This window comes from Nomascus leucogenys, chromosome 18 (genome assembly GCF_006542625.1).
Source record: "Nomascus leucogenys isolate Asia chromosome 18, Asia_NLE_v1, whole genome shotgun sequence".
Classification (NCBI taxonomy): domain Eukaryota; kingdom Metazoa; phylum Chordata; class Mammalia; order Primates; family Hylobatidae; genus Nomascus; species Nomascus leucogenys.
The window spans coordinates 87,890,902-87,917,904 of NC_044398.1; the positions used below are offsets into that span (position 1 = coordinate 87,890,902).

Consider the following 27,003-nt stretch of genomic DNA (forward strand, 5'->3'; position numbering starts at 1 on the left):
ACCTCATCTCTACTAAAAATACAAAATTAGCTGGGCGTGGTGGTGCATGCCTGTAATCCCAGCTACTCGGGAGGCTGAGGCAGGAGAATCGATTGAATCCAGGAGGCAGAGCTTGTGGTGAGCCGAGATCATGCCATTGCACTACAGCCTGGGCAAGAAGAGCAAAACTCTGTCCCAAAAAAAAAAAAAAAAAGATGGAAGGCCAGGCATGGTGGCTTATGCCTGTAATTCCAGAACTTTGGGAGGGTGAGACGGGCAGATCACGTGAAGCCAGGAGTTCGAGACCAGCCTGGACAGCATGGCAAAATCCTGTCTCTATTAAAAACACAAAAAATTAGCCAGGTGTGGTGGCACGTGCCCGTAATCCCAGCTACTCAGGAGGCTAAGGCATGAGAATTGCTTGAACCCAGGAGGTGGAGGCTGCAGTGAGCCAAGATGGCGCCACTGCACTCCAGCCTGGGCAAGAGAGTGAGACTCTGTCTCAAAAAAAAAAAAAAAAGAAGTAAAAGAAAATAAGAAAATAAAATGGAAAGTAGCATAGTAGGATAATCAGGACCATAGGTCTAGAGTTCAAATTCCAGCTCTGCTACTTATTGGCTGTGTGACTGTGGGAAAGTTATCTGCCTTTACTGAGGCTCAGTTTCTTCATCTATTAAATGGGGTGCTAATAGTTTTTTCACAGGCAGTTTTGAGATAGTATAAGTGAAGCCTTTCACACTGCCTGGCACATAATAGGACTGCAATAAATGGTTGCTGTTCTTTTTATAGAAGAAAGAGAGCTCACACCTGTAAGCCCAACACTGTGGGAGGCAGAGGTGCATCACTTGAGTCCAGAAGTTTAAGACCAGCCTGGGTAACATAGCGAGACCCCTGTTTCTACAAACCAAAAAAAAGCCTGGCCTGGTGAAGCACACCTAGAGTCCTAGCTACTTGGGAGGCTGAGACAGGAGGATTGCTTGAGCCCAGGAATTTAAGGCAGCTGTGCACTATGATCGTGCCTAGGAATAGCCACCGCACTCAGCCTAGGTAACACAGCAGGACCCCATCTCAAAAAAAAAAAAAAAAGGAAAAGCAGGTGAACTCGGACTGACCTCTGTTTGTAGGTCATCGCCAGATCTTTCCAATAGTTAGCTTCTTCCTCCTCAGAGCTGAAAGTCTTTCCGGAGTCCTCCATTGTGAAAACAGGGGAAGAGATCACTCTCCTTGTGGCATGGTGTCTAGCAGAGAAGATTTTAAAATGATTACCCACATCTGGTTAAATAGCTGATCCCCCCCTTTAACAGAAAAAAAATAAACTTGGCCAGGTGCGGTGGCTCACGCCTGTAATCCCAGCACTTTGGGAGGCTGAGGCGGGTGGATCGCGAGGTCAGGAGATCAAGACCATCCTGGCTAACACAGTGAAACCCTGTCTCTACTAAAAACACAAAAAATCAGCCGGGCACGGTGGCGGGCACCTGTAGTCCCAGCTACTCGGGAGGCTGAGGCAGGAGAATGGTGTGAACCCAGGAGGTGGAGCTTGCAGCGAGCTGAGATGGCACCACTGCACTCCAGCCTGGGTGATAGAGACTCTGTCTCAAAAAATAAATAAATAAATAAACAAACAAACAAACTTTATGCTGAGTTAAATGATTAAATACTGCCAAAAATCTGAAGCTAAACCCAAACAAAAGACAATCCACTCACCTGTTATATTCCCTGGGTTAACATCAAGGCTCATGTATATCCCTATGGGAATATTTACTGAGCACCTACTAAAGGACCTAGGGAGCCACATAAAATGTCTCCAAGATGCCTGCCTTCCCTAAAGGGGCCTCACGGCCTGGTGGAGGGAGCTGGGGAGTGGGCGCTGGAATGGAGATTACGCATAAAATAATTATTATAATTATTATTTGAGACAGAATCTTGCTCTATCACCCAGGCTGGAGTGCAGTGGCGTGATCTCAGCTCACTGCAACCTGCCTCCTGGGTTCAAATGATTCTTGTGCTTCAGCCTCCCCAGCAACTGGGATTACAGGCATGCGCCACCACGCCTGGCTAATTTTTTAATTTTTAGAAGACAGGGTTTCGCCATGTTGGACAGGCTGCTCTCGAACTCCTGACCTCAAGTGAACCACCCACCTCAGCCTCCCAAAGTGCTGGGATTACAGGCATGAACCACCGCACCCAAAACCCCCATGTAAATTATGATAAAACTATGTGCCTAGTGTAGCCACAGAAATGTGCACAGGATTTTGACATGCAATAAATTGCATATATTTGAGTATACACATTGGTGTGTTTTGAAATATGTATGCACCTGAAAATACATTTCTATCAGTGCCCAGGATATTTAAGAAGTTCCAAACTCAACCTGAGAGTCATGGAAGGCTTCCTAGAAGAGGTGACACATGAGGAGCATGTGAAAGAATATGAAAGAGCCATGTACAGTGGCTCACGCCTGTAATCCCAGCACATTGCGAGGCTGAGGCAGACAGATCATGAGGTCAGGAGTTTGAGACCAGCCTGGCCAATATGGTGAAACTCCGTCTCTACTAAAAAAAATACAAAAATTAGCCGGGCGTGGTGGCGGGCACCTGTACTCCCAGCTACTCAGGAGACTGAGGCGGGAGAATCGCTTGAACCTGGGAGGCGGAGGTTGCAGTGAGCCGAGATCGTGCCGTTGCACTCCAGACTGGGTGACAGAATGAGACTCCGTCTCAAAAAAAAAAAAAAAAAAAGAATATGAAAGAACTGGAAGGCAATGGTAATTGAGTAGGGGAAGAAGGAATGAGAAACAGCCAGACACTTGTAGGGGAGCTAGAGGGAGTCTGGTAGGCCTGGGTTGAAAGGTGAGGAGTGGAAGGGAACTGGACAGACTGAAATAAAGGGGCTAAGTCACAGATGGCTTTTGCAAGATGTTAAGAAACTTAGTGGCAATGGGAAACCATTGGAGGAAGTTAAGGAAGAGAGTGATGTGATATAATGGGCTTTCCTGCTTAAAAAGCTGGTCCTGGTGGCCATGGACAGGCAGAGGAAGGATAAGGCCTAAGATGGGGAGCTCCTGCAGCAATGCAAGAAAGAAAGGAAGGTGGAGGCCAGGTGCAGTGGCTCACGCCTGTAATCCCAGCACTTTGACAGGCCAAAGCAGGCAGATCGCTTGAGCCCAGGAGTTTGAGACCAGCCTGGGTAACATGGAGAAACCCTGTCTCTACTAAAAATAGAAAAATATCAGCCAGCTGTGGTGGCACATGCCTGTGTTTCCAGCTACTCAGGAGGCTGAGATAGGAGGATTACCTGAGCAAAGAAGGCAGAGGTTGCAGTGAGCCAAGATAGTGCCATTGCACTGCACCCGGGTAATGAAGTGAGATCCTATTTTAAAAAGAAAAGAGAGCTGGGCACGGTGGCTCACGCCTATAATCCCAGCACTTTGGGAGGCTGAGGCAGGTGGATCAAGAGGTCAGGAGATCGAGACTATCCTGTCTAACACGGTGAAACCCCATCTCTACTAAAAATACAAAAAAATTCGCTGGGCATGGTGGCAGGTGCCTGCAGTCCCAGCTACTCAGGAGGCTGAGGCAGGAGAATGGCGTGAACCGGGAGGCAGAGCTTACAGTGAGCCGAGATCGTGCCACTGCACTCAAGCCTGGGTGACAGAGCAAGACTCCATCTCAAAAAAAAAAAAGAAAAGAAAAGAGAAAGGAAGGTGGCCTGAATTTGAAAGTGAGAATAGGCCAGGTATAGTGGCTCACACATATAATCCCAGCACTATGGGAGGCCACTTGGGGCCAAGTGGACAAGGCAAAAGGACCACTTGGGGCCAGAAGTTCAAGACCAGCCTGGGCAACACAGCAAGACCCTACCTTGACAAAAAAAACTTTTTAAGAAATTAGACCAGTGTGGTGCAACACATCTGTAGTCCTAGCTACTCTGGAGGCTGAGGAAGGAGGATCATGTGAGTCCAGAAGTTTGAGGCTGCAGTAAACTATGATCACGGAACTCTGCACTCCAGCCTGGGCAAGAGAGTGAGACCTTGTCTAAAAAAAGAGAAAGTAGGAATGAAGATGGAGGGGATAGAAACGGACTCCAAAAATATCTAGAAGGCAAACTTAACCAGAACTTGATGAATTATGACTTTTGGGGGCAGGGGAGAGAGATAAAGGAGGTGAGGACATCTTCTGTGGCTCTACCTTAGGCAATCAGGTGCCGCCACCATCCCCATCACCAGAGATAAAGACTTCCAGAAGGTGGCTGGGTGCAGTGCCTCACATCTGTAATCCCAGCACATTGGTAGGCCAAAGCAGGTGGAATGCCTGAGCCCGGGAGTTCCAGACCATCCTGAGCAACCTGGTGAGACCCTATCTCTACAAAAAATACAAAAATTAGCTGGGCATGGTGGTGTGTCTGTAGCTCCAGCTACTCGAGAGGATGAGGGGCAAGGAGAGGTCAAGGCTGCAGTGACCCATGACCATGCCACTGTACTCCAGCCTGGGCAATAGAGCAAGATCCTGTCTCAAAAAAAAAAAAGGACTATCAAAAGGAAAACTCGGCCGGGTGCAGTGGCTCACGCCTGTAATCCCAGCACTTTGGGAGGCCAAGGCAGGTGGATCACGAGGTCAGGAGATCAAGACCATTCTGGCCAACATGGTGAAGCTCTGTCTCTATTAAGAATACAAAAAATTATCCAGGCGTGGTGGCGGGCGCCTGTAGTCCCAGCTACTCAGGAGGCTGAGGCAGGAGAATGGCTTGAACCCGGGAGGAGGAGCTTGCAGTGAGCCGAGATGGAGCCACTGCACTCCAGCCTGGGCGACAGAGCGAGACTCAAAAAAAAAAATAAAAAAGTAAAACTCCTGAATAGGTGGGTGGGTTAAGGAGAGATAACAAACCCAGTCTCAGACATTCACAGCTTGACATGTCTGTGACACACCAAGATGCAATATCGGAGCTGAAACTCAGGGTTGAAATTGGGTCAACAATATCCATTTGAAAGTCATGCATCTGTAGCTGGTTTTTCTCTTTTCCTCGTGACAATGAGAGAATCTCCTAGGGACTGTGTATGGAACAGTGAAGAATGCCAATATTGGAAAGGTAGGCAGTTTAACCAAAGGAGGCAGAGAAGAAACAGAGTGAGAGAGATGAGGAGTGAGAGAGATGAGAATCAGGAAGACTGTGCTGTCCTGGGAGTGGGTGGTTTCAAGGGAAAAAAGGGAAACATTCCAGTGTCACAAGGATGCAACAGAGAAGCAGGGAAGATAAGGGCTGGAAAATATCCACGAGGCCGAGGGAAAGTCGGTCACTGGCGGTGTGGGCAAGAAAAGTTTCTACACAGTGGAGGAGGAAAGACGAAGAACTGAGTGCAGGAGTAACTGGGAGGTGAAAGAGAGGAAGGAGATGGAATTCTGGAGAATTACCTAAAAGAAGACGAAACAAATTAGCCAACAGCTAGAGGATGTGGGTGGTAAGGGCCTTGGCTCTCAGGACTGTGAGCTGTTTCACAGCAGAGGTGAGGGAAGCAATTTTTTTTTTTAAGAGATAGGGTCTCAATCTGTCATCCCAGCTGGAGTGCAGTGACACAATCATAGCTCACTGCACCCTTGAACCCCTAGGCGGCAGTGATCCTACTGCCTCAGCCTCCTGACTAGGTGGGACTACAGGTGTACGCCACTACGCCCAGCTAATTTCTTTTTAAGAGATGGGATCTTACTATGTTGCCCAGGCTGGTCTCAAATTCCTGGGCTCAAGTGATTCTCCTGCCTTGTACTCTCAAAGCACTGGGATTATAGGTGTGAGCCACCATGCCTGGCAGGAAAGCAGACTTCTATTAACAGGTGGGCTAATGGTTTGTATACTCCCTGTTGATAGAGCCTGTCTGAATTTATTTGAGGCTCTGAGCTTGTCAAAAGGGCATGAGGCATCCAAATAAGATTGTGTCCAGGCCAGACTTAGTGGCTCGCGCCTGTAATTCCAGCACTTTGGGAGGCCGAGGCAGGCGGATCACAAGGTCAGGAGTTCGAGACCAGCCTGGTCAATATGGTGAAACCCCATCTCTACTAAAAATACAAAAATTAGGCGGGCACAGTGGCAGGCACCTGTAGTCCCAGCTACTCGGGTGGCTAAGGTAGGAGAATCGCTTGAACCCAGGAGGTGGAGGTTGCAGTGAGCCGAGATCACGCCACAGCACTCCAGCCTGACCGACAGAGAGAGACTCCGTCTCAAAAAAAAAAAAAAAAAAAAAAAAGATTGTGTCCAAGGCCAGGCACAGTGGCTCACACCTGTAATCCCAGCACTTTGGAAGGCCAAGGCAGGTGAATCACCTGAGCTCAGGAGTTTAAACCAGCCTGGCCAACACAGTGAAACCCCGTCTCTACTAAAAATATAAAAATTAGCCAGGTATGGTGGTGTGCGCCTGTAATCCCCACTACTCGGGAGGCTGAGGCGGGAGAATCACTTAAACCCGGAAGGCAGAGGTTGTAGTGAGCCAAGATCGCACCACTGCACTCCAGCCTGGGGGACAGAGTGAGACTCCCTCTCAAAAAAAAAAAAAAAAAAAGATTGTGTCCAAGGTCCCTTCCTTAAGAGAACTCAGAGGCTGGTGTGTATCCCTGAGGACAAAAACCGTCACTTTCGAAGATATAACCAACAAGCTATAGTTTTGGTTAAAACATGAAATCATTAGGCTAAACATGTAAGTGTCAACACAGACACCACTACTAACTTCTGGTGGAAGTTAGTGAGCCTCATCCAGGTTGAGCCAACGACAGAGGTGGGCCTAATTCATACAGAACCAGGAAATGCACAATTGTACCTAGATTCAAGCACAAAACTTACCGATAACTACGTTTGTTGGGACCCATATTCACATCCTTTCTCCCTCCTACTTTTTCAATCCTTTCCCTTATTCAGAGAAAGCATGCTATTTCCCGACCCACCCATCCCTCTGGGAAGCAGATTCTCTGAAAGTTTGATCAAGGCAGAAAGGCGAAATGTCATACAAAGCTGGCCAGACGTGGTGGCTCATGCCTGTAATCCCAGCACTTTGGGAGGCTGAGCCACGCAGATGACTTGAGGTCAGGAATTCAAGACCAGCTTGGCCAACATGGTAAAATCCTGTCTCCACTAAAAATAAAAAAATTAGATGGGTGTGGTGGCAGGCACCTATCATCCCAACTACTCAGGAGGCTAAGGCACAAGAATTGCTTGAACCCGGGAGGCAGAGGTTGCAGTGAGCCACGATCATACCACTGCACTCCAGCCTGGGCAACAGAGCAAGACTCCATTTCAAAAACATACAAACAAAAAATAAATAAATGTCATACAAAGCTAATGATTTGTAGTTTTTTCTGTTTGTTTTTTCCAGATGTGCATTCATTTTTCCATCCTCTGTGACAGCACAATATTCCCTTGGAAGAATACCCTACTCATTTCATGAGTTCAGAGGGATCTGACATCATCCTCTGCATCTGGGAAGAGGCATATGCCTACTCATGTCCTTAGTGATCAGCTCACAGGTGGGCCTAACCCATGATAAGCCAGTGACAGAGGTGGGCCTAATTCATGCAGAACCAGTGACAGGGTAAGCCTCACCCATATTGAGCCAATGACAGGTGGGCCTAATTCACGCAGAACCAATGATAGGGTAAGCCTAACCCATGCTCAGCCAATGACAGAGATGGGCCTAATTCACACAGAACCAATGACTGGGTGAGCCTAACCCCCATGCTCAGCCAGTGACAGGTATGGATCTAATCCATGCTGAGCCAATGACTGGCTTAAGGATGGGCCTAATCCATACAGAGCCAGTGAGGGCCCAGGTCCAGACCTTTTGCACAGCTGTCAAAAATGAAACTCTCTTTCCACTAGGGTTGGTAAGGTAAGCCTCAAGCTGGAGGTAAGCCTGAAACTGCCGGTGGTCATCTTGCTATCACAAGGGGGAGCCTGCCTGAGACTGAAGCCAAAACGGAGGAAAGCAGGGCCAAGGGATGGAGAGCCTGGGTCCTGACAATATCATTTGAACACCTAGATGCAGCCACACCTGATTTAAGGTTATGAGATAATCAATTCCTTGTCTTGGTTATACCAGTTGGGGTTCGATTTCTGCCACGCAGGAATCCTAATGAATGCATGGAGTCAATGACCTTACTTGCTCAGTCAAAAGGGTAGAGTGGTGCCTGGCGCAATGGCTCATGCCTGTAATCCCAGCCCTTTGTGAGGCCGAAGCAGACAGATCACCTGAGGTCAGGAGTTTGAGACCAGCCTGGGCAACATGGTGAAACCCCGTGTCTACTAAAAAAAAAAACAAAAACAAAAATTAAACGGGCACGGTGGTGCGCGCCTGTAGTCCCAGCTACTCAGAAGGCTGAAGCAGGAAAAATCATTTAAGCCTGAGAAGCGGAGGCTGCAGTGAGCCAAGATCACTGCACTCCAGCCTTCTAGCCTGGGCGACAGAACAAGAGCCCAACTCAAAAAAATAAAAAGGGGGTAGAGTGTTAATAACAGTCATTAACAAAGCCAGAAGCAGCATAAACCTAGGCCAAGGAGTCCCTGCTCAAACCATAAGCTCTAATGAGCCCAGGTATCACGTAATATGTGGTCATCAAACCAATTCTATAGCAACAATAGCCCAGGGCCAAGGCATCTATCAATGAGCACTGTGTGGCCATTAAGACATTGGTGGCTGGGTGCGTTGGCTCATGCCTGTAATCCCAACATTTTGGGAAGCCAAGGCGGGTGGTTCACCTGAGGTCAGGAGTTCGAGACCAGCCTGGCCAACATGGTGAAACTCCATCTCTACTAAAAATACAAGAAATTAGCCAGGCGTGGTGGCAGGCACATGTAATCCCATCTACTTGGGAGACTGAGGCAGGAGAATCGCTTGAACCCAGGAGGCAGAGGTTGCAGTGAGCCAAGATCGCGCCATTGCACTCCAACCTGGACAAGACTGAAACTCTGCCTCAAAAAAAAAAAAAAAAAAAAGACATTGGTGATCCTATTGAGGGCAGTCTCAGTCCTGTGGTATGGAAGGTTGTCAGCATACAATAAAGTACGGAAGTGAGGAACCAGGAACAACAAAAGCAGACTGACTCCTCCAGAGCTTTGGAAAAAGATGTGCAAGATCCAATGTGATCAGGCCCCTGCATAGTTTTCTACACATTTCCTACCCTACCACCTCTCATTCACTTATGTCCCAGCCACACTGCCTTCTTTCTCTTCCTTGAACACCCAAGCCTGGCAGGGTGCCGTGGTTCATGCCTGTAATCCCGATACTTTGGGAGGCCACGGTGGGTAGATCACTTGAAGCCGGGAGTTCGAGACCAGCCTAGCCAACATGGTGAAACCCCATCTCTGCTAAAAATACAAAAATTAGCTGGGCATGGTGGCGCATGCCTGTAATCCCATCTACTCAGGAGGCTGAAACAGAAGAATCTCTTGAACCCGGGAGGCGGAGGTTCCAGTGAGCAGAGATCCTGCCACTGCACTCCAGCCTGGGTGACAGAGCAAGACTCCGTCTCAAAAAAAGAAAAGAGTAATAATAATAATAATAATAATAATAAAAGAAAAGAGCTTCTTAAAACACTGTTATCTTGGCCAGGAAGGTTTAAAAACTTAATCCTCAGGAAAGAAATGAATCCGAGATGTTTTAGGAGGTGCGTCTATTGTGGGGCAGGTTCTAATTACAACGGGCAGATGGGAGGGATCTGGTTTTGGATTTCAAGGACTGAGGAGAAACTAAGCAGAGAACTGGATTTATATCACAGCCTGCAAAATCTTTCACTCCAACCAAGAGACAAAAACCACAGGAACAGCATTTCAACCAAAAACTCTTACATTTTAAAAACAATCCTTACGGAAGAGGGATGCTGGAGGCAAAGAAGGAAGAAGTAACAGCTGCACTTCACTTTTATCATAAAACAGCAATCTTAAAAGTATAAGATTTTTGCCTTTGCCATTCAAAAATGTCAGAGAGAGGCCGGGCACAATGGCTCATGCCTGTAATCCCAGCACTTTGGCAGACTGAGGTGAGCAGATTGCTTGAGCCTAGGAGTTTGAGACCAGCACAAGGTGAAACCCCATCTCTACTAAAAATACACAAATCAGCAGGACGTCACGATGCACGCCTGTAGTCCCAGCACTTTGGGAGGCCGAGGCAGGTGGATTGCTTGGGCCCAGGAGTTTGAGACCAGCCTGGGCAACGTGGTGAAACCCCGTCTCTACTAGAAACACAAAAATTAGCCAGGCGTGGTAGAGCGCACCTATAATCCCAGCTACTTGGGTGGCTGAGACACAAGAATTGCTTGAACCCAGAGGCAGAGGTTGCAGTGAGCAGAGATTGTACCACTGCACTCCAGCCTGGGCACAAGAGCAAGACTCTGTCTCAAAAAATAAATAAACAACATGAAAATGTCAGAAAGTTCTATTGCACTACTCTCTGTGGCGGAAAGCAGGCAAGATGACTTGTAAGGGTTCTCTTATTTTATCAGCATTAAGTACTGAATTTGACCTTCTGTTTGCTGTGTGCTAGACACTTCAAAAATTGTTTGCAAACATTATCCTCTCTAAGCTGTGCGACTGTAAGAGATGGCTAAACAGGACAACCACTCTGTTTCTTGGAAGCAGATACACCGTATGCTTTGGCCATCTCTAAACATGCATGTGAGCAGCAGAGGCAAACTAGATCCAAGTTCAAGGGGTCTTTGCATTCAAGTCCAAGGCTTCCCAGGGGTTGCAAACTGACTGACTGCAGATCAGATTCACTTGTTTCATTTGGTCCACAGTCTTTTTTTTTTTTTTTTTTTTTTTGAGTCGGAATCTCTTTCTCTGTTGCCCAGGCTGGAGGGCAGTGGTGTGATCTCAGCTCACTGCAACCTCTGCCTCGCAGGTTCAAGCGATTCTCCTACCTCAGCCTCCCCAGTGGCTTGGAATACAGGCGCACACCACTACGCCTGGCTAATTTTTTGTATTTTTAGGAGAGATGGGGTTTCGCCATGTTGGCCAGGCTGGTCTCAAACTCCTGACCTCAGGTGATCTGCCCACCTAGGCCTCCCAAAGTGCTGGGATTACAGGTGTGAGCCATCGTGCCTGGCCCTCACATAGTGTTTTAAAAGGCACTGTAATAGGCAAGTGTTAATGCCTAGTCTCAGTATATACAACTTTGCACCTGCTATCTTAAAAACGGATCCCACATGCATTTATTTCATCTGTGTGCCACTAACCTGCGTTCTTAATACACCACCACACCATCATGCCCCAGGGACAAATCTGATGGGATCATGCAAGGAACAACGACGAACTAGGACCCAGTGGTACAAAAAGTATCTATTTTGCACAACGGAGATCTATGCCTCCTTCAAAAATTTGTTTCCAGCCGGGTGTGGTGGCTCACACCTGTAATCCCAGCACTTTGGGAGGGTGAAGCAGGCAGATCACTTGAGCTCAGGAGTTAGAGACCAGCCTGGGCAACGTGGTGAAACCCCATCTCTACCAAAAATACAAAAAATTAGCCAGGTGTGATGATGCACACCTGTGGTCCCAGCTACTCAGGAGGCTGAGGTGGGGGGATCACTTGAGCATGGGAAGCGGCTGTTGCAGTGAGCCAAGATCTCCCCACAGCACTCCAGCCTGTGTGACAGAGCGAGACCCCATCTCAAAAAAAAAAAAAAAAAAAAAAATTGTTTCCACATGCTTTTTTTTTTTTTTTTCTGCATGTTTTACATGATTAAAGCTAACAAAAAAGTCTGCAAATGCACTCGAGACACACACCTCTGATTTTAAAACTCTGGAAAAAAGCAAAGCAATCTCTTTCAGCTTTCCTCTAAGAGAAGAAAGCCAGCACTGCTAGTCAGGAGCAATAAACATACAGAAACCATCAATAATTAACTCAACACCCTTCTCCAACCCCACTCCGTATCCTTCCCAATCAAAACAAACAGAAGAGCAGGAGGGAAGAGAAAGAAGCTGCCAAATGTCCACACATGCTCCGACAGCCAGGATGCAGGCTTTGCATTTTGCAGAAGTGACATCACTGGGGCAACATCAGTCAAGAGTCAGCAAGCCTGGCTTCTGTCTTTGTGCTTTCCAAGTTTATAATGATCAACCTACAAAAATACTTAGGCAGGCAAGGACCCATGTTCAAAGATGCACACCATCATTCACTAATGTGGAAAACTGGAAACCTCAACGTCAACAGAGGACTGAATGGAAAACAATGCAGTTGTTAAGAACTGTATGGACTAATATGGAAGAAAGCTCAGGATATGTTAAAAATGGGTGCCCATTTTTGTTTATTTCCCTCTGCACACAAAATAGAAAAGGGTCTGGAGGATGCACCAGAATGGGGGTAAAGCAAGCCCCGTGGATTTGTACCTGACACCTTGCTTTAACGTAAACTACATACACATATATACAGTAAGCATAGATTGCTTTAGAGATTTTAAAAAGCTTAGGCCAGGCGCCGTGGCTCTCTCCCACCCCGGCACTTTGGGAGGCTGAGGCAGAAGGATCGCTTGAGCCCAGGAGTTCGAGACCAGCCTGGGCAACATAGTGAGACCCCTATCTCTACAAAAAAATTTTAAAAATTAGCCAAGCAGGCCGGGCGTGGTGGCTCACGCTTGTAATCCCAGCACTTTGGGAGGCCGAGGCGGGTGGATAACGAGGTCAGGAGATCGAGACGACGGTGAAACCCCGTCTCTACTAAAAATACAAAAAAAAAAAAAAAATTAGCCGGGCATGGTGGCGGGCGCCTGTAGTCCCAGCTACTCAGAGAGGCTGAGGCAGGAGAATGGCATGAACCCGGGAGGCGGAGCTTGCAGTGAGCCGAGACTGCACCACTGCACTCCAGCCTGGGCGACAGAGTGAGACTCCGTCTCAAAAAAAAAAAAAAAAAAAAAAAAAAAAAAAAAATTAGCCAAGCATGGTGGCACGTGCTTTTAGTCCCAGCTACTTGGGAGGCTCAGGCAGGAGGAGTGCTTGAGCCTGAGAGGTCGAGACAAAAAATAAAATAGCTATTGTTCCAGGATAATTTAATTCTACTGAACCAAGTGCCAGGGAAAGAATTTTTCCTACTGTGGTTTTGCCTCCTCCATCCCTTTTCCAACATTTCTTGAACACCTACTAAGTGCTGGGCACTGCTGACGGAGGCAGACAAAAAGCACCTACATCCATTGCACGAGGTGCACATGTAGTACTAGCTGCAGGCACAAACTTTCTGTACACAGGAATGCTCATGTTAGGAAATTACCTTGTGAGGAAAAGGAGTGTCATTTCTCGGCTCACACATTCTAAGGCAAAAGAACACACTTTGGGCTGTGTGCAGTGGCTCATGCCTGTAAGTAATCTCAGCACTGTGGGAGGCCAAGGCAGGAGGACTGCTTGAGCTCAGCAATTTGAGACCAGCCTGGGCAACAAAGCAAGATTCTGCCTCTACATAAAAAAATAATAATAATGATAGGGTCGGGTCAGTGGCTCAACTTTGGGAGGCTGAGGCGGGCAGATCACAAGGTCAGAAGTTTGAGACCAGCCTGGCCGATATGGTGAAACCCCATCTCTACTAAGAATTAGCTGGGCATGGTGGCATGCACCTGTAATCCCAGCTACTCAGGAGGGTGAGGCAGAAAAATCACTTGAACCCAGAAGGTTGAGGTTGCAGTGAGCCGAGATCGCGCCACTGCACTCCAGCCTGGGCAACAGAGCAAGACTCCGTCTCAAAATAAATAAATAAATAAATATAGTAATAAATAACACACTTTGGAAACAAAAATAACATCCTAACAGAGTAAGTGAAGTTAACAAACTGCTATCCAACATGGAATAAAATATATGAATCAAAGGCCCCTGAGACTTCAGCGGCACAGATCATCTGCATTTAATCCTACACAAAACACATACTAAGAGGAAAGGCTCAAAATGGGTTGTAGGCCGGCACGGTGGCTCACGCCCAGCACTTTGGGAGGCCGAGGCGGGCAGATCATGAGGTCAGGACATCGAGACCATCCTGGCTAACACGGTGAAACCCCATCTCTACTAAAAATACAAAAAATTAGCCAGGCGTGGTGGCACGCACCTGTAGTCCCAGCTACTCCAGAGGCTGAGGCAGGAGAATCGCTTGAACCCGGGAAGCGGAGGCTGCAGTGAGCCAAGATCGCACCACTGCACTCCAACCTGGGCAACAGAGTGAGACTCTGTCTCAAAAAAAAAAAACAACAAAAAAACAAAAACGGGTTGTATACCAACGAGGTGATGGAGGCTGGGGTGGTTGGGTAACAAGAGGCTTTGGGGAGTAGCTGGGATCTAATTAATCTTCAAAACACCCGACCCATGTCCTAAAATGCCATCCTATCCTAGAATACACTATAACAAAACTAAAAATGATGAACCTGCCTAGGTCGTGCTGCAAAGGCCTTTTCTTTAGAAAGTTAAAAGGGGCCTGAGGCTCAAAGTAGAAATTAAGAGGCACAACCTGGTAGTAACCACGGGCAATCAAGGAAGCTCAGGCCCTCCGGGGGCAGAAAGCCTGACATGGCTCGGAGAAGATAAAGTCGCCTCCCCAAAAGCGGTGTCAAGGTGACAGCGGGGTTTCCCAGGATCTCAGAGACTCAGGTGAGCCCAGCCATCATTCAAGCTGCGGAATAAGCATTTTCGTCCTTTACCCAATCCCTCCCCAATGTGCTGTCGAAGAAACCTGAACCGTCCAGCGGCAGAGACGGGAGCAAAGCGGAGAGGAGACTGCCCCAAACATGGTCCCGGAGGGAGGGAGCGGGGTGGGTTTTTGGAAAGAGGCCTGCAGGGCCGGGACAGTGGGTGTGAGGGCAGGGGCAGCGCTGCAATCGGGGGGTCTGGGGTCGCAGGGAAGGGGGTGGCAGGATGGAGGGGTAGGAGAGAGAGAGAAAAGAAACGAGGAGCATCTAGGAGAGTATGAGAGGGAGGAAGAGAAGAAAGAGGATGGAGCCTGGCAGCGGAGTTTGGGGACGGGCAAGACTGAACCACCCAGGAAGTCCCGGAAGGAGGAGAGGGCAACGGGGTGGGAGAAAGACCAGCGCAGAAAGAGAAACAAAGTTGCCAAGGGCGAGGGGCAGGCGCGAGGGACGCACGGGTGGCAAGGCACTCAGTGCCTAACTTTTTAGGACGGGAGGCTCCAGGGAGTAGGGACTTTGGAGCCCGGGGAGCGGGGAAGTCCAGGCGGCCGGGAAGCGACGCGCAAGCTAGGGGCGTGGGGGTCCCTGCCAGGCAGTGGCCCGGGGTCCCGGGGTCCCGGGGCGGGGCAGAGGAGCTTTTCAGCCGCGGTGGAGGTCCCCGGACAGCCACCCGGACCCCAGCCCCGCGCAGCCCCGCACTTACCCGAGCAGAGGCAGCCAGGACAAGGCGGCGGCGGCGGCAGCGGCAGCAAAGGCTGCGAGGGGCGGTGCGGCCTCGGCCCTCCGGACCCCGCCCCCGCCCCGGCGCCCGCGGTCGGCGCCGCCCATTGGCTGCTGCTCCACGGTACCGCGTCCGCCTCGGCCAATCAGCGCAGAGCAGCGTCTTTGGAAACTTTTTTCCCAAGCTGGGCGCGGCGCGGCCAAGCGGCGGAGGCCCCTGGCCGGAGGGGACTTGGGAGGCGCCGACTGCTGGGCGCTGGGCTGGGGCGCTCGGGCGGGCCTTGGAGATGCTGCAGGACGCTGCCTGGACACCCGGGAAACGCGTTTGGGCTTGAGGGCCGCGCATTTCAGGAAAATACGCCGGCCTCTCCTTCACTCCGACTGCATTTTCCCATTCTTGCACTTTCTCCAAATCAGAAGGAAAGACAAAGATTCAGGCCCACTGAAGCTAGCGGTGCCCCGTGCCCTTCCTACTCCTTTACACCGAAAGTAGAATCTTCAGCATCATTATCTTCTCCAGAGGCAGGAGAAGGTAGTGCACCAGAATTTGGTCATAAGCTTGGCTTTGAGTCCTAGCTGTGCCCCTTACTACCTGTGTGATCTTGGGAAAGTTGTTTAGCCTCTATGACTCTGTTTCCCCATCTATAAAACGCCATTATGGGTCTGGCGCGGTGGTCACTTTGGGAGGCCGAAGGCGGATCACGAGGTCAGGAGTTCGAGACCAGCCTGGCCAAGATGGTGAAACCCCATCTCTACTAAAGATACAAAAAATTAGCCAGATGTGGTGGCACGCACCTGTAATCCCAGCTACTCAGGAGGCTGAGGCAGGAGAATCGCGGGAACCCGGGAGGTGGAGGTTGCACTGAGCCGAGATCACACCACTGCACTCTAGCCTAGGCGGCAGGGCAAGAGTCCATCTTAAAGAACAAACCAAAAAAAAAAAAAAAAACGACATTATGCAGAGGACTAAATGACTTAACAGCATTTGTAAAAACGTTTAGAACAGAAATTTGAACATAGTAAGTATAATATATGTATTTGTTAAATGATCTTGATTTTATTTATTTTGAGATGAAGTCTCCCTCTGTCTCCCAGGCCGGAATGCAGTGGCGTGATCTCCACTCACTGCAACCTCCGCCTTCTGAGTTCAAGCAGTTCTCCTGCTTCAGCCTCCCAGTAGCTGGGATTACAGGCCCGCATCACCACACCTGGCTAATTTTTGTATTTTTAGTAGAGATGGGGTTTCACCATGTTGGCCAGGCTGGTCTCGAACTCCTGACCTCAGGTGATCCACCCACCTTGGCCTCCCAAAGTGCTGGGATTACAGGCGTGAGCCACCGCACCCTGCCTGATGATCATGGTTTCTAAATGGCTGTGTGTGCCACGCACAATTCTCACAGCAACCCTAATTGTTCACTAACAAATTAAAATTAAAAAATAATTTTTTTCTTTTTTTTTTTTTTTGAGACAGTTTCCCTCTTGTTGCCCAGGCTGGAGTGCAATGGTGCCATCCCGGCTCACTGCAACCTCCGCCTCCCGGGTTCAAGCGATTCTCTTGCCTCAGTCTCCCTAGTAGCTGGGATTACAGGCGCCCATCACCACGCCCAGCTAATTTTTTGTGTTTTTAGTAGAGACACGGTTACACTATGTTGGCCAGGTTGGTTTCGAACTCCTGACCTCAGGCGATACACCTCAGCCTCCCAAAGTGCTGAGATTACAGGCGTGAGCCATGTAACTCAGAAGGCAGAGGTTGCAGTGAGTGGAGATCACACCACTGCATTCCAGCCTGGGAGACAGAGGGAGACTTCATCTCAAAATAAATAAATAAATAAAATCAAGCCACCATGCTTAGCTTGAGTTTTTTTTTCTTTATTTTCTTGTAAAACATCCTGTCATAACATGTTCATTAACAAATATCGAACGTTCTGTTTAGTGGGTACAAAAATAGAGTTAGAATGAATAAGATCTAGTATTTGGGAGCACAACAGGGTGACTACAGTCCACAACAATGTATTGTATATTTTAAAATAACTAAAGGAGTATAATTGGAGTGCTTGTAACACAAAGAAAGGATAAATGCTTGAGGTGATGGACACCATCTACCCTGATGTGATTATGATGCATTGTATGCCTGTATCAAAATATCTCATGTACCCCATAAACACCTACTGTGTACCCATAAAAACTAAAAATATATATATATTATCAAGCATTTTTTTTTTTGAGATAGAGTCTCACCCTGTGACATAGGCTGGAGTGCAGTGGCATAATCACTGCTCACTGCATCCTGGATGTCCCAGGCTCAAGCAATCCTCCCACCTCATCCTCCGGAGTAGCTGGGACCACAGGTGTGCACCACCACACCCAGCTAATTTTTAGATTTTTTTGTAGAGACATAGATCTCACCATGTTGCCCAGGCTGGTCTCGAACTCCTGGGCTCAAGTGATCCTCCTGCCTCAGCTTCCCTCCCAAAGTGCTGGGATTATAGGCATGAACCACAGCACCCGGCATTATGAGCATTCTTCTGTACAGTGCACCCTTACAGCACAGTGAATACAGTCAAAGTACCTGTCCTCAAAGGGCTTATATTGCTAAGAGAGAAACACACTAAATCTATAAGCAGAAAAAGTAGCGTCATTTCAGATATCAATAAGTGCTATGACTAAGGCAAGCTCATTTGATACAAAGGGCTGGGAGGGGTCACTTCAGATACTATAGTCAGGGAAGGCCACTGTAGAGAGGAGACCATGCAATTGAACCACAGATGATGAACCACAGGAAAGCATTTTATTGTATCCATGTTAAAGATGAGAAAATAAAGGTGCAGGAAGTTAATTGAGTTGCCTGAGGTCTTACAACTAGTAATTAACAAATCAGGCCTCAGAGCTGGCTTTGACTCCTAAACCCTCCTTCTTCAGCACTATGCTAGAGGCAAATAGATCTTAGCTATTACAGGGTCTCCCACCCCACTCCTGCCTTCATGCTATGCTTAGAACAGCCTTTCTCAAATTCTACTTTGGACTCCTTGCTAATTCCTAAAAACTGTTTAGAGGCACAAAGGGGAACCCCACCACCTATCAACAGGTTTAAGGAAAGTACCAAATGTCTTTCAGGAAACTTCCCATACATTAATGAATCATTTACATCCTGCTTCACACTTTACTATGTCTGATGCCTTCTCCCTTGGAATTTTATTTTATTTTGAGACAGAGTCTCACTCTGTTGTTGCCCAGGCTGGAGTGCAGTGCTACAATCTCGGCTCACTGCAACCTCCGCCTCCCGGGTTCAAGCGATTCTCCTGCCTCAGCCTCTCAAGTAGCTGGGATTACAGGTGTTCACCACCATGCCCAGCTAATTTTTCTATTTTAGTAGAGGCGGGGTTTCACCATGTTGGCCAGGCTGGTTTTGAACTCCTGACCTAAAGTGCTCCACCCGCCTCAGCCTCCAAAAGTGCTGGGATTACAGGCATGAGCCACCACACCAAGCCTCCCCTTAGGAATTTTATTACTTACTTATTTATTGAGATGGAATCTCACTCTGTCGCCCAGGCTAGAGTGCAGTGGTGGGATCTCGGCTCATTGTAACCTCCACCTCCTGGTTCAAGCGATTCTCCTGCCTCAGCCTCCCAAGTAGCTGGTATTATCCCCCGCTTGGATTTTTTTTTTTTTTTAAGGAGTCTCGCTCTGTTGCCCAGGCTGGAGTACAGTGGCACGATCTCGGCTCACTGCAACCCCCTTCCTCCTGGGTTCAAGCAGTTCTCCTGCCTCAGATTCCTGAGTAGCTGGGATTACAGGTGTGCCCCACCACGTCCAGCTGATTTTGTATTTTTAGTAGAGACAGGGTTTCACCATGTTGGCCAGGCTGGTCTCAAACTCCTGACCTCAAGTGATTCACCTGCCTCTGCCTCCCAAAGTGCTGGGATTACAGGTGTGAGCCACTGCGCCTGACCCCCTCGGAATTTTATTTGGCCCTAACCGCTCTGTGAAGTTTCTGGACAGGAACTAATCACCTCAGCTTACAGAGAAACCGAAGCACAAACTGATGAGGTACTGGTGTTGCCTAAATGGCTTTGATCAAGGTATTTAAACTAGTTGGCTCTCCATTTCCCAAATTTTCCATAAAGAAAAAAGAGAGGGCATTGAAATAGTAATCCTTAAAGTCTTATTTGGGAACAACATTTAGAGAAATAGGTTTGTCATTGGGTAAAACCTTAAAAATGAAAGGAAAATTTTGGTGTACTTTTAAAATATTTTTCTCGTTCTTTTTAAACTCAGTTTGTTTTCCTTGTAGCTTTGGAATATCGCTGAGTAGATAACTCAATTTAACTTCCTTAGGTCCTTCCATGATCATTTATTAATTCAAACCACTGAACCTAACACAGGCACAAGATTGGCTTCTGGGGAGAAATTCCTTTAATAACAGCTTGGTTAGCTGAAAAGCTGAATTGCATGTAAAGTAGCTACTTAAATAGCACACAAAAGTCTTTCAGTTTTAATAAATGTGAAGATTATAATTTGGACAAGGGAAAAACTGAAAGTTACCTGTACTCTCTAAAGTTTTCCCAGCAAAGAAACAAGAATACAATTAATAGAGGATATATACTTAAAATATATCTTAAGAGAAAATTTATGTATTTTGATTCATAATTGTCTCCTTCTAAGGGCTAGTATACTTTGCTTAGGCTCCCAGTCTTTAGAAAGCAGCAATAAAATTACATTTCTTTTAAAAGTATTTGTAATTCAGACTTTTATTAGCCTTCCACTTAATACGACTATTTTGTTTAAAAAAATTTTTTTAATAGAAACAAGTGTCACGCCATTTTGCTCAGGCTGGTTTTAAACACCGAGCCTCAAGGGGTCCTCCTGTCTCAGTCTCCCAAAGTGCTGGGATTACGACATGAGTCACCATGCCCCGCCCATTTTTAATCACTACATTTACTTGTTGTGACCAGTTACAGCTTTGGACTCGAAAGAATGCCAAGCTAAGTCAAACAAAATGCGTCTGCTTGGTAAAAAGCAATCTAAGAGAAAAATATACATATAAAGAAAATGTGGTCAGGCTCGTTGGCTCAGCCCTGTAATCCTAAAGAGGCCGAGGCGGGAGGATCACTTGAGGCTAGGAGTTCGAGACCAGCCTGGCCAACATGGCACTATCCCATCTCTACTAAAAACACAAAAATTAGCCGGGCATGGTGGTGGGCGCCTGTAATCCTAGCTACTCAGGAGGCTGAGGCACGAGAATCGGTTAAACCTGGGAGGCAGAGGTTGCAGTGAGCCAAGATCCTGCCACTGCACTCCAGCCTGGGCAATAAAGCAAGACTTGGTCTCAAAAAAAAGAAAAAAGTAAAAAGGAAATGTGTCTGCATTCTTTTATGTTTTCTGGCTAAAAACTATTTTTTAAAAAAAGCAATTAGAAACCCACAATTACCTTCTTAAGATTTTTAGTTAACATGGCTTGTGTTGAAACATACTCAACTGAAATAAAATGGGGAAAAAACACCTCTGAAGAGTAGCATATTTGTTTGGTACTTTGAAAAAAGCCAAAACGCTAGAAACGGGTTTTTCATCTATTCTAATCTCCACTTGGAAAATACTAGCTATACACAGACACAATGAAGATTTTTTTCTTTTTCTTTTCTAAATAGTGATACGGGTTCACTGTTTCCCAGTCTAGTCTCAAATTTGTAGGCTCAAGAGATCCTCGCTCCGTAGCCTCTCAAAGTATTGGGATTACAGGCCTGAGCCACTGCGCCCGGCCCACAGTCAAGATTTAGTCAGCAGTAATAAATACCTACGCAGGGAGAGGATGTGTGCTTGTCATCTGCCTTCTGGAAAATTAAATACAGGCACAAAAGATTCTTCAGCTACATGTCTGATCCAGCCCTCCACAATACCCGTCTACAAGGATGTTTACAGGGATGTGTTAATCCCCACGTAATGGGGATTGCCTATTGAAATAACCTCCCAGTAAGAATTTCTTTGGGGAAAATATTCTCGTGTGGCAATTTCGACTTACCGATTCTTTTGCAAAGTCAACCTGTTTCTGGGCAAACTTTAAAAATAAACTTCTAAGGTAGCATTCAGCTAGCAGCTAGCACATCCTAAATTGTGTCTAGATCTAATTTACACAATATGTGCTTTGCTTTTCTCCTAATTTGCAACAGAAAATAGTAATCAGCTGGTAGTTTCAGAAATCACCCTTTTGCTGAATCTTAAAATTTTTTTTATTCCAGGGAAACGTGAAGATTGTGGGGCCCTATTTTTTTTTTTTTTTTAAAGCAAACCACACAGCATATCTGGCCACCTAAAACACAAAGTGTTTGAAACTAACCATAAGATCTCCTTTCTGCTTGCCCAACCTGTCACTGGAAACGCAGTATTCATTTGTAACCAGCTTTGGAGCAGAGCTTTTAAAAATAACGTTTTCTTGCTGCAGTACCCCAAAATCTCTTGATTCTTGGTGGCAGTGTCCAGTTGAGTCTTTCCACACACTGTATTTTTGCCAGCTGGCTCGCAACTTTGCGAGAACTCCGAGGGACCTCGCAGGAAGCCGGGTTGGCAGTTATTTTTTTCTCCACTTGCCACTAGGTTGCACTAGATTTAGGATGCTGGGGAATATGCGCCATTCAATTTTTAAAAATAAAGTAGGACCATCATGTGACGAGACCCGAGAGAGGAAAAAAAAAAAGCCGAAGATATCGGGTTTTTCATTGAAATCACGTTCAAATCGCCTTCCCTCCAAAGCCTGAAAGAGCTGAATTCTATTAAATCCTGGTTGGCAGGTTTTTTCCTCGGGTCCACGTCACGAGCTCCCACTCTCCGCTTCAAGGTTCCTTTCGACTCCACAACGTGAAGCCAGGGGGAAGGCCTCCTTAAACTGGGGGTTTTCGCCAAAAAAGCCAGGGTCACCCCCCGGGAAAGTCCCTATTTAGGGGTTTATCGGGAGGGGACTGAGCCTGACGAGGCTGCAGGGCCGCGAGGCCCCGCCCCCCCCGGGGTTCCCAGCATGCCCCGCGCGGACAGGACGCGGCGGCGGAGGCTGGGCGAGGAAGGGGCGGGGCGAAGAGGAGAGAAGGGCGTCGGTTTTGCGACAGGGGCGGGGCGGGGCGGAAGCGGAAGTGGAGGGTGCGCTTGGCGGCGGCGGCGGGAGCTGCGGAGTCGGGAATCAAAACAAAGGGCCTGGGGGGGCGGGGGGAAGGCGGCGGGGCCGGAATGTGAGCGGAGGTGGAGCCGGCGGCAGAGGTGAGTTTGCAGACAGCCGTGCGACCAGACCCCGGCAGGCTCTGCTCCCAGGCCAGCGGGGCGGGACGGAGGACAGTGCCCCCTCTTTCCCCGCCTATTGCTGGTGGGATGGTGGTGGAGGGGGGAGGTTGGCTAACTGGGACGCGCCAGTTGGGCACCCCCACGAAAGAGTTGGCTTGTCTCCCTTTCGGGTCCATTCACTACTGTCACTGCTGGCGCCGCTGTTCCCCTTCGAGGGTATTTGGCTCCCCGCCTGCCCCTGTCTGACCCCTGGTGGGGCCCTCCAGGAGTGAAGTGCACAGCTGGAAGGTTAAGAGAGAAGGAAAGGGGCGGGTGTTTTTGCAACGCACTCCCCTCTCCCTGGCCGTTTTGCATTCTCCTCGGCCTTTTAGCAACCCATAGGGTGTAGTCTCAGGGTTGACGGACAGTGTCTAGGGCTTCAGCCACTCTCACTAGTAGTTGTAACGCGACCTCGTGATACACCTTTTAGAGTTTCTCAAGCACCTTTCCGGTATTACCAAGAGCTGTCCAATTGCATTTGTATCTTTTGGACTTCTCTGAGCGGTAAATATTCTTCTGTTTTGCATATCGGTGTATTGAAACCTAAACTGTTTTCCTATTTATTAAGCTTTATTCGTTCAACAGTTATTTATTAAAATATGCCAGGCATTGTACTAAGGACTGGAGATGGAATAGTGAATAAGAAAACATAGTCTCTGCTGTCATGGAATTTATATTCTAAATGGGAGAGAAAGATAATAAAATAAGCTAAAAAGGCCGTTTTGGACAGAAGAGCTATGGGGGAGAAAACGATAATGGGATGGGGTGGTGCGGGGTCAAGGACTAGACTGGGTGCTAAGGAAACAACATTTGCCAAATGTTCCCCGTGGATTATCTCATGTAATCCAAACGACGGCCTTGTAAGGTGGTTTCTATTATTATCACACCCATTTTAGAGATGGGATCTGAGGTTCAGAGAGGTTGTGAGTTGTCCAAAGCTGCACCGCAGTCGAATTGGAGACCAAAATGCAGACGGTCGACAGAGCCTATGCCCTCCTCACTGAAATTGCTCAAAAGACTTGGAGAGAGTGACAGAAAGGAGACTGTCGCTCAAGTCAAACAGAACCTGCTTTTGGCTACCTAAGTTGCTTCGTGGATAATATTTGGGAAATTTTCAGGGTGCAGGCACCTGAAAGTTTTTACTTTTAATCGCTTGTATTGAGCAGTATTGAAGGCACCTTGATGTAGTGGAAAGGGGGTGAACAAACCTAATTTTGTGTCAGGCTCGCTACAAAACTTCATTAAGTTTCTTCTTCTTCTGCAAAAATGTAGCTAATTTCTCCCTTGTCTATTTCACAGAATTATTGCGAAAATTATATAAGAGGATCCCACCATCTGGGTTTTTTTCATCATTATATTCCTTGTGCCAAGCACAGGCCTGCTGCATAGTAGATACTAAGTAAATATTTGCTGAATGAAGACATAAGTAATGTTAAGTGAAAATACCTTGTAAACTAGATTATACTGTGAATGTTAGCTCACTTTCAGGATGTGGCTTTGAAAAAGTTTGAGAGAATGTTTAAGTTATGAACACCGTGAATATCACAGATTCTTATGATTTTGAGAGGAGCTTTTTGGGGGACATAAAACCTGCATCTAATAGGAAAGACAAGAATCGTGATTTACTATCAGTGGTAGCAGTTAAATCCATCCCTGTCTCCAAATTAACCACTCCCAATAGTGTGTAGTAGGTAATGTTTACTTTGCATTTACAGAATACGGAGCATTTTGGTTGGCACAGGAGATACAGTGGTGAAAATAGACAGTGGGGTTCGTTTATCTAATTTTTTTTCTCTGTAATGCAGTGGCAGGGGAGAAATTACCCACATTTTGCATAGGAGGAAACAGAAACTTTAAAACAAAAATGTTTTTAGAGATGGAATCTCACTGTGTTGCCCACACTGAAGGGCCAGTGGCACAATATAGTTCACTATAGCCTCAAATTCTTGGGCTCAAGAGATCCTCCTACCTCAGTCTCTCGAGCAGCTGGGACTAGGTGCATGCTGCCACACCATCCTAATTTTTTGAACTTTATTTTATTTTAGAGCTGTGATCTTGCTATGTTGCCCAGGCTGACAAAAGAGCCACCTAGTAAATATGGGCTTTGTGGGCCATACAGTCTCTTTGCAGAGACTCTCTTTGCAACTCTGCAATTGGAATGCAAAAACAGTCATAGGCAGTATTTAAGTGAATGAGTGTGTCTGTGTCCCAATAAAACTTTATTTATGGACTATGACATTTTAATTTCATGTAATTTTGTTTGTTTGTTTTTGAGACAGGGTCTCACTCTGTTGCCCAGGCTGCAGTGCAGTGGTGCAATCACAGCTCACTGCAGCCTTGCCTACGCAGGCTTAGGTGATTCTTCCACCTTAGCCTCCTGAGTAGCTGGGGCTACAGGCATGCACCACCATGCTTGGCTAATTTTTTGTATTTTTTGTAGAGATGGGGTTTTGCCATATTGCCCAGGCTGGGTGGGAACTCCTGGGCTGAAGCAATCCACCCACCTTGGCCTCCCAAAGTGCTGGGATTACAGGCCTGAGCCACGGTGCCTCGCTTGCGTTTATTGTTAAGACCTGTAAGAGTGTTGTTGCCCTGGCATAGATACAACACGTCTGCGACCTGAGATTTTTCTATCAGATTTTTGGTGGTATATCAGATTGCACTTTCATCATTAGTAAACTAAGAAATTGGTTCAATTTGTTCTGTAGCAAATCAAATTCAAAGTCCACAGAGGCCACATAGTTTGGACTTTTCATGCTCAGATCAAGGAAACAGTGCAAGAGGTTGCTCTTAAATCAATTTTAAAATCTTACATTAGTTGTCAGTGAGGATGTGGTGGTGGCTCTTTTACTCAGATTAGATGCTCTCTTCTGTTAACTTTTGACTTTCCTGAGCAGAGTCTTTAGGCAGAGAGAGCCAAAAAGAATTCAGAAAAACTGTAGTAGAAAAAATTGATTCCAGCCAAGTGAGGAGGTGAAGTCTCACTCTGGAATATGCAAGTTTCCAAGATATGGCGACTTCTCTCAAGCATGGTTACGTGTGGAAAGGAAGCAGGACTCATGGAGAGTTCATTTTTTATTTGAAGAACTATGAAACATGAAGAATGGCAGATTATAGATTTTTTTTAAAAATCAGATTGATAGTTAGATTTTAAGCATAAACAGAGTCAACCAAGTTTACCAAATTTTATTAACCTGTAATATGCTCTGGTATTCTTTTGTGTTTTTTTCTTTATTTTATTATTATTATTTTGTTTGTTAAGATTTGAATTGTTGGCCGGGCGCAGTGGCTAACGCCTGTAATCCCAGCACTTTGGGAGGCCGAGGAGGGTGCATCACTTGAGGTCAGGAGTTCAAGACCAGCCTGGCCAACTTGGTGAAACCCTATCTCTACTAAAAATGTAAAAATTAGCCAGGCATAGTGACGGGCTCCTGTAGTCCCAGCTACTCTGGAGGCTGAGGCAGGAAAATCGCTTGAACCCGGGAGACGGAGGTTGCAGTGAGCTGAGATCGTACCACTGCATGCCAGCCTGGGCGACAGAGCGAGACTTCCTCTCGAAACAAAGATTTGAATTGTTGAGAGCCATAGGACTGTAAATATAGCTGTGGTTTCACATTTTAGTATGTTGTAAAATTTGTACTTATGCAAGGAAATAACACAAATCTTACTCGTTCTTAACAGGGTGGAAGAATGAAAGAAAAGAAAGATGAAAGGATGTTGAATCACTTTGCATGGCTGTATGATGGAAGGAAAGGGAACTGAGAACTCCTGCAGTAGAACACGTGGATGGCTTCAACAAGATAATGATGCTAAGCCATGGCTTTGGAAATTCTCTAATTGCTTTTCTCGTCCTGAGCAGACGCTGCCACATAGTCCCCAAACGGTAACTATATGTAAGACTAAGGACGTAGCAGATTACTCATCCAAATAGATGGGAGAGGTCCATTTGGTCTGGGATACAGTCTCTCATGCTGGAGTCTGTGCCATATTTTTCTGTAGATCTTTCCTGTATTGCCCCTTATACCACATTATAATGTAAGAGCACAGCACAATTTTTTAACTCATCTATTTCACTCTGAGTAACAGTAGATGCCTTAAATATTTAATGTGAAAATTTGGGAAAGATTTCTTTCTCATTAAAGTCACAGGTAACAAAGACTAAAAATCCACATTGTGGAGTAAAATCAGAGGAAAGTACAAAATATGTTGTATTTTACTGTAGCCCTCTTGAGTTTTGAGTCTATAATCTAGGGAGGGTTGAGAAGAGCTTATCCACTGCCTGTTTTTTTTCTTCGAGATTTCTTTTGAATATTTACTTCTCAGTATACATTTATGTCTCTAACTTCTTGCTTACTCATTGTGATTTTGACATTTTCTT

General features: G+C 46.8%; 2 protein-coding genes across 8 annotated transcripts in view; one reads left to right on the forward strand and one right to left on the reverse strand.

The window, feature by feature from the left end:
• NDE1 (nudE neurodevelopment protein 1) overlaps window positions 1–22,311 on the reverse strand; it is a 58,291-nt gene extending 35,980 nt beyond the window's left edge. The window contains exons 1-2 of one of the 2 annotated variants that reach the window (XM_030798039.1): window positions 21,655–22,311; window positions 1,092–1,217 (exon numbers count right to left, since the gene is read on the reverse strand). In XM_030798039.1, the coding sequence (XP_030653899.1) occupies window positions 1,092–1,174 (83 nt within the window). In that variant the 5' untranslated portion in view covers window positions 1,175–1,217; window positions 21,655–22,311. Of the gene's footprint in view, window positions 1–1,091; window positions 1,218–15,306; window positions 15,401–21,654 lie in introns of those variants that run through there. The other variant, XM_030798038.1, reaches the window with a different exon arrangement.
• A 106-nt stretch (window positions 22,312–22,417) lies between these two features.
• Window positions 22,418–27,003, forward strand: part of MARF1 (meiosis regulator and mRNA stability factor 1) — a 48,590-nt gene continuing 44,004 nt past the window's right edge. For 3 of the 6 annotated variants that reach the window (XM_030798027.1, XM_030798030.1, XM_030798028.1), the window contains exons 1-2: window positions 22,418–22,565; window positions 26,307–26,508. In XM_030798027.1, coding sequence (XP_030653887.1) covers window positions 26,365–26,508 — 144 coding nt within the window. In that variant the 5' untranslated portion in view covers window positions 22,418–22,565; window positions 26,307–26,364. The remainder of the gene's footprint in view (window positions 22,566–26,306; window positions 26,509–27,003) is intronic. The other 3 variants (XM_030798031.1, XM_030798029.1, XM_030798033.1) reach the window with 2 other exon arrangements.